At 44.1% G+C, this 7,040-nt stretch overlaps 1 protein-coding gene across 2 annotated transcripts; it reads right to left on the bottom strand.

Moving 5' to 3' along the window:
* Window positions 1-1,959: 1,959 nt before the first annotated feature.
* CDKN1B (cyclin dependent kinase inhibitor 1B) lies at window positions 1,960-7,034 on the bottom strand. 2 transcript variants are annotated; one of them, XR_002828084.1, is made up of 4 exons: window positions 6,112-7,034; window positions 5,446-5,576; window positions 3,696-3,738; window positions 1,960-3,312 (listed from the first exon to the last, which is right to left on the bottom strand). XR_002828084.1 is itself a non-coding variant. In XM_006084256.3 (3 exons), exons 1-2 carry the CDS (start codon window positions 6,584-6,586, stop codon window positions 5,455-5,457), a joined length of 597 nt encoding a protein of 198 aa, XP_006084318.1. In that variant the 5' UTR covers window positions 6,587-7,034; the 3' UTR covers window positions 1,960-3,312; window positions 5,446-5,454. The 2 variants fall into 2 exon arrangements, 1 of the variants encoding a protein (XP_006084318.1); XM_006084256.3 differs by lacking the exon at window positions 3,696-3,738.
* Window positions 7,035-7,040: the final 6 nt, after the last annotated feature.

Here is a 7,040-nt window from a genome sequence, read left to right as displayed (position 1 = left end):
GCGTGCTACTGCCCAGGAGGTACACGAACTCGGAAAAGTTCTCCCTTTCGCTCAGGTCCCCCCATCGCTCTGGAGTTGGCAGAGTACTGATGAGGAGCGTCTGTTTGGCGAGAGGAGTGGGGGGCTTTCGCTTCATTTTTAGCCCAGAGGAGAGATGATGAGGGAGGCAAGTTTCGGAGAAACCGCTCAGCTCCGCTGCGCAGGGGGAGACGCAGCCGCCCTTTGCGGCCTGCGGGGCGTCCCGGGCGCGGGTACAGCGCTCTGGGACCCCGGCGGTGCGGGAGTTGCAAGTTGCAGACCCGGAGCCAGACTTGGTCTTTTTGTTCCCGAAGCGTCAGCAAGCCCGACCCCGCAACGACCGCGGCGGGCGGAACGCGGAACTGCGGGGCAATAAGGGAGAGACGACGGGCGCAGTGGCCAGGGTAGCCGGACAGAAGGTGGCTGGTGCTGGTGGCCCGGTCCCCTCCGAGGGACGCTCGCGGCGGGCGACGCAGTCCTGGACCGGGGAGAGGACGCTCCGAATCGCGGGGGACGCATTTGGAGACTTGACACAGGAGTGGAATGGATCAACACGACGACTGGGGACTGCGTAGTTGTGAACGTGCCCAGCGCGGCGAGCATCCACCGCTTCCTGGCCCACCACTCCTAAAACGCAACCTCTAAAAATTCACATTAAAGGTGCCTCTTTAGGAAAGGGAAATGGGGTCCGTGCAACAATTAAGAGGAATTTTTTCATGTTAGAAAAACTTTTTTATTTTTAAAGTACCCTTTTTGGTTCAGAGAAACTTTATTTCATTATTTCCTGATTCTCCCTCCACTCCTTCCTCCCCATTTTGAATTGTTTTTCTTGTTTTCTTAGTGTCTTCCTGAAAAACACCCATACGTGTTTTGAATAGAATCACAAAAACACCTTTCAGTCTTTAATTAAAATAATACCTACTTGGAAAATGTAGCCCAGCCAGCAAAGGACCTACTTTTCCCTTCCCGCAGCTGTAGAGAGAACCCTATTTTTAACACACACACACACACACACACACACACACACACACACACACACGCAACTTCGGGTCAAAATAAGCTGAAATTATCTTGTTTAGAGCCCCTTTTGGGGCGCAACAATGTGAATGTAACTACTTGAGGGAAACAATTTAATTCAAATTCAGATTTTTGCGATTTAACCATTTGCAGTTTCCTAGAAAAAAAAATTTACTTTGACATTTTGAAGAGAATGTAAAATTACAGGATTTTAGTAAATCTGACTTTAAAATGTCCGAATTTTTTTTCTTATTTAAGTAAAAAATATCTCTCTCTGCTATGTAAATATGAGAACCTAAAACCCTCAGATTTTTGTGTTAGGTTAACCAATTTTGGGTTGTGTAGATTACCAGGAAATTTATAAGTTTAGGAACTTGTGTATGATGACCAGTGAAATTTGAAGAATGCTGGTTTTATCTAAATTAGTGTGGAATGCACACTAATTTCTAAAGGGCCTATAAATTTGAGTATTTTGCACACGGGGTGTAGATTAGACGCTCTAAACAATTGCTCTAATTCCCCACAACATTTCGCATGTGTAAATAGAGAATTTAGAGAAGTCACCAATGTTACTTTCATTTTCAATCCTGCAAATGTGTGATCAGTGTACACTTATGTAGGAATTTTTAGTTCTGACACATTCATATCCTAGAAGACATAAATATTTGAACTAATGGAGAATTTAACAATCTTATTTACATGAAAATATGGCTTTTCCACGTTTTACTTCTAAAGCTTTGTCCACCCCTACAGAACTAATTGGAAAATAGTTACTACTACATTCGAATCCACATAAACATATGAGTTGTGGGCCTGAATTGTCTAGGTATTTTCCACTTCCTACTACATTTGTGTAAATATGACTAAAATGCCAGGTTGAATACCTCAAGCTTAGTAAAACACAATATACACAGTTCAACTCAATGAATAGTTATGGAAGCTTTCTTTATTGATTGTTTGATATGTAACAATAATTGGCATCTTTTCACACGTTGCAAAAAATTATACTTGGCTCAGTATGCAACCTTTTAAGCACAGCCATATTATTTAACAGAAGAAGGGGGAAAAATCTATTCTACCCAATACAGCATATACAAATGCACAAAACATGCCACTTTGGCTTGTATATTGTCTAGATTAAAAAAAAAAATCTTTTTTTAACATAAATAAGTTAGTATAATTTTTCAGTGTCTTTACAGAGTTATGTACACAGGTACACTTCAAATGGTGTTTTTTTTTTCATACACATACACAGGAAATGAAAAATACTGTTTAAAGATGTAGTATCCATTTCACTTATACCAGACGGGCTTTTTGTATACACACTTTCCTCTTAAAACACTACTTTCCTTTGGGCAAATTAGCAAATAGAATAAGAAGCTTTAAATTTAAAATTATTTCATTATTTTTCATGTGAAATTACTTACAGAGCTTTTAAAAATATCCAAGGATTTAGAATTATTTTGACTTTGTCTACACAGCCCAAAGTGAAAAGAAAATTCAGAAATTTTCTCAACAAATCTGATAAAAATTAGATGGTTGATTCTGAGCATTCAGACTCCCCCCCTCCATTTATATTTTTTTGCCTATAATTACCTGGAGTGATTACCTAACTGCTAAATAATTAACTAGTAAATTCCAATTTTAAGGGGAGCACTAAGGACAGTTTTTTGTTGTTGTTAAAAAAAAAATAAAAGCCATTTACTGCTACATAACGGAATAATCAGAGCTCCCAAATGAAAAAAATAGCTTCATGTAAAAAATAAATAGCAGTTATCTGCAGCCAGTGTTCAAATTTGGATGATTTTTAAAACGAAGTATCAGTTTTCACTGAAAGGGACATTACAACTTTAAAGAAAACAATTCAAACCCTTTCCTTAAACTGCTTCTCTTCATGTTAAGTCAAATAATTTTCTCCTTGCTCTAAATCGAAGCAAGCTCTTCATACCTCCCAAAGCCAATTCCTCAGCTCCACCCTCCCCCCCTCCCTTCCCCCGAGTTTATGTGCTACATAAAAGATAAAAACTATATACACAGGTAGTACAATGAAGCAAATAAGGAAAAACCTAATTGCACGATGCTACATCCAATGCTTTTAGAGGCAGATCACTTAAGAGTGCCTAAAATTTTAGTGTTATTGTGTTGTTCCTTTTCAGTGCTTATACAGGACATCCATTCCATGGAGTCAGCGATATGTATTTAAAATGTTTAATTCGTATCTTCCTTGCTTCGCCAAGCAATGATGTATCTGATAAACAAGGAAACATAGTCTCAATTCTGCAAGAGAAACAGAGGAAAGAATTAGGAGAAAAGTACTAGAATAACATTACCAATAAAGTACAGGAATTATTTGCCACTGTCTTCGTTGGGAAATACCTGATGGAAAAGAAAGTATGTACTAAAAGTTGATGACTATAGTCATCTCTATCCAACGTTTCTTCCCTTCACTGGATTTTTGCTCTCCTCTGTGTTGTGTACTTTTGTCTCCAGCACTGGTTCTCAACAGTGGGCAATTTTGTCCCCCAGGAGACATTTGGCAACGTTTGGAGACATTTTTGGTTGTCACAAGGGGGGTGGCTACTGGCATCTAGTGGGAGAGACCAGGGATGCTGCCAAACATTCTATAATGCACAGGATAACCTCCCACAACAAAGACTTACTTGGCCCAAAATGTCAACAGTGCAGAGGTTGAGAAACCCTGGTCTAGAGAATGGGGGTCAAAGATGGTGAGAAAGAACGGAGAGAGGAAAATTAAGAAACTGTAACACTTAAGAGTTGCAAAATTTTCTAAATTTGAGAAACAATGGAAAATATAACTTCTAGTCTACAAAGAAAATTCTATTAACATTTTTTTTCCCAAAATATCCTAGTGTCTTAGTCATGTACAGGATATACCTGTGAATGCTCCTGAAGAGGGCCTTCCTATTATTTCTAGTATTCTCTGAAAGGGCAATATTTACTAACAAATGCCTCTCTATGTCACAATGAGACCAGGTCAAAATCCAGTAGGTCTGATTTACAGTGGCTCATCTACTGAGCTAGGCCACAAGTCACAAACCAATAATAGCTGCAGGTGATGAGGATGTGTCAGAACAGTTTTTCATCCAATTTTCCCCTTCATATACAGCTGTAATATAGAGGGTCTATAGTTCCGTTTTGTATAAGCTCTGAAAATATCAGATGTATCTGAAGAAGTCATATATATGACATTATGATTTAAAAACACAACACACTTGAATCCCACCTTAATCCCTATGGTTCTTTAACTTATTTTTAAATTTTTATAAATGAGGATTTTAAAAGTTAGTACCAACATCTATTAAGATCTCTTTGTATGCTAGGCTATGAGCATGTATGGGGGGGGGGGGGGAAGAGGTCACAGTCTTGTCCGTAAGAAGTATACACACTATTAATATCTATATTTTGCTCATTATGAAAAGCTAATCCATGTAAAGTTGGGGGGGGGGAGTTACTCAAATTATTTATGTTGATCGATTTTAGTAGATGGAAAAATCTCCACTTCCCTTGTTTGGGGGTAGACCCACCCTCGACAGCCCTGATATCTGCTATCCATTTCCCGTACAAATATCCAGATCACCCTGGTATAGCGTGATTAGCATACACACGCTGACGTGTTCCTGGATTGCTTACTCTGGCAGAGTTAATTTAACTTCTGCTTTGCAACTTCAGTGTTATCAGAACTTCTGTAGGAACCTTAGTTGTTGTTGTTTGAGCTCTCTATTTTGGTTTTTAAAAATATGCAGCTTCCTTCTCTGACCTCAAAACTTATCAGAAAACAGGGAAAGTGACAGTTTATAAAAATGATAAAAGGATACAACATGCCTCTCTTTTTGCATTTCGGTTTGACTAACCAAATATGAGCCATTTGTACCTAACATTTCCCTCAAAATTTAAATTTAATTTTTTTGGGGGGGAGGGGGGGCATTTTTCCATGTATGGCCCAGAATATGTTATTCAACTTGAACCTCTAGGAAATGAATTCCCCTGAAGTGGGTCTGAGGTATACACCCCTAGGTCTTGGTCAGATGAGGAAAGAACCTATTGTTCCCAACTTGTTTTGGTGGGACTCACGGGGAACTTACGTTGCTACTACCCACAGGGCCCTGGTGACAAGGACTTGTCTGGGACACTTGCTCTCGTCATTTCGTGTTCCAAGGGAAAATGACCCGAGGACATGGAAACTGAGAAGAAATACAGTATCCCCACAGTGACGTCCCAGCCTTCGCCATTCCTGCTTTTTTGACTTAACAAAATATAAACAAAAGAAAAACCCACAAGCTCTAATCTGCCGGCAGCCACTGAGATCAGGTTATCTTGGGGTTGGAAAGCTCAGGGAGTTCCTGCTGCCCGGTTCGGGTGCCAGTTATTAGCTCCTGGTCATCAACCCACCCGAGCACTTTACGTTTGACGTTTTCTGAGGCCCGGCTTCTTGGGCGTCTGCTCCACGGAGCCCGCGTTCGGGGAACCGTCTGAAACATTTTCATCTGTTCTGTTGGTTCTTTTGTTTTGCGAAGAGGCATCTAGGGACAAGAGGGGATTAAAAAAAAAAAAAAAAAGAACACACACAGTCTTTATTAGAAAAAACAATGGCTGGCAGAAGTTGGCTCAATAGTCGGGGAATGCAAAACCCACCACCTCCACCCACATCCTGGACCCCGTCATGCCAAGCAGCCTTTCAGGGCGCAGACTGAGGTTGTTTTCACAGAACAGAGAGCGCTTGCTACGCCCCAAACGCTCTCTCCCAAGTGTAGAGGGAGGCCGCTGATAAACACCCCAACGCTGTCACATACCTACGCCGGCTAGACGCGAGCATCTGCGATGCTTTCGGTTAATAAAATTATCAGATAACACAATCTCGGCTCCTGACTCACAAATCATAAACACAGAGAAAGCAGTCGGACAGCACGCGCAACCTAAGATTACGAAAGTTCCCTCCCAAGAAGCTACGCACCGGAGTAGGCTGAAAAGAAAGGGGATGGGTCCAGCCCCGCAAGCAGGCAAGGCGGTGCCCCAGACAGACAGACAGACATTTTATGGCTTGGGGAGGGTCCTTACCGTCTGCTGCAGGTCGCTTCCTCATCCCGGCGCACGGCTCCGCCAAGCCCGGCTGGCTGTCCGACGCATCAGTCTTTTGCTCCGCCAAGTGCGTGTCCTCCGAGTTTGCCTGGGACCCGACGAGAGGCACCGCCTGGCGGCTCCCGCTGACATCCTGGCTCTCCTGCGCCGGCACCTTACAGGCGCCTTTGGGTGGCCGTGGCGCGCGGTAGTAGAACTCTGGCAAGCTGGCCTTTTCCACCTCCTGCCACTCATATCTGCCCTCCAGGGGCTTGTGGTTCTTAAAATCAAAATTCCACTTGCGCTGGCTCGCCTCTTCCATGTCCCGGCAGTGCTTCTCCAAGTCCCGGGTTAACTCTTCGTGATCGACGGGGCCGAAGAGGTTTCTGCAGGCGGAGGGCTTGGGGTACTCCGCCTGCCTGGCGTCCATCCGCTCCAGGCTCGGGCTCCCGTTAGACACTCTCACGGTTGACATCTTCCTCCCAGGTCTTTACGACCGCCTCTCGCGCGCGCGCTCGCAAAACAAAACCGAACAAAACAAAACGCCCCGACCCAGCCCGAACTGCTCTTATAAGCCCTGCGCCTGCCCTGGGAGCCAAGAGAAACAAACCCCAACAAGTAACTGGCGAGCGTCAGGAGCGCGCTGGGTCTAGGGAGGGGTGAGGGGGAAGCCCCGGCCAGGCAGCCCCAAGTCTCCGCCGATCAAGTGTACAGGGAGCGGGAGGGCGGGGAGGGGAGGGGAGGAGAGAGGCGAGAGGCGGGGGCGGCAGAGCCCGTCCGAGTCCAGGCTGGTGCAAGCCCGCGGGTCGCGCGAACCGAGCGGCTCTCCAAACCTTGCCGGCGTCAGAGTCGCGGAGGGATGAGCAAGAGGGGAGTGGGAGAAGAACACCCCGAAAAGACGAGCCCCCTTTTCTTAGTTGCCCAATATG

Source organism: Myotis lucifugus, unplaced genomic scaffold (assembly GCF_000147115.1).
Source record: "Myotis lucifugus unplaced genomic scaffold, Myoluc2.0 scaffold_10, whole genome shotgun sequence".
Taxonomy (NCBI): domain Eukaryota; kingdom Metazoa; phylum Chordata; class Mammalia; order Chiroptera; family Vespertilionidae; genus Myotis; species Myotis lucifugus.
The sequence above is the reverse complement of the archived record's forward strand: the minus strand, read 5'-3'. Positions and strand labels throughout refer to the sequence as shown.

Bases quoted from the DNA above. Each gene is read 5' to 3' on its own strand.
- CDKN1B (XM_006084256.3), bottom strand. From the start codon at position 6,586: ATGTCAACCGTGAGAGTGTCTAACGGGAGCCCGAGCCTGGAGCGGATG. The intron at 5,577-6,111 runs GTAAGGACCCTC...TCTTGTCCCTAG, and splicing joins GAAGCGACCTGCAGCAGACG to ATGCCTCTTCGCAAAACAAA.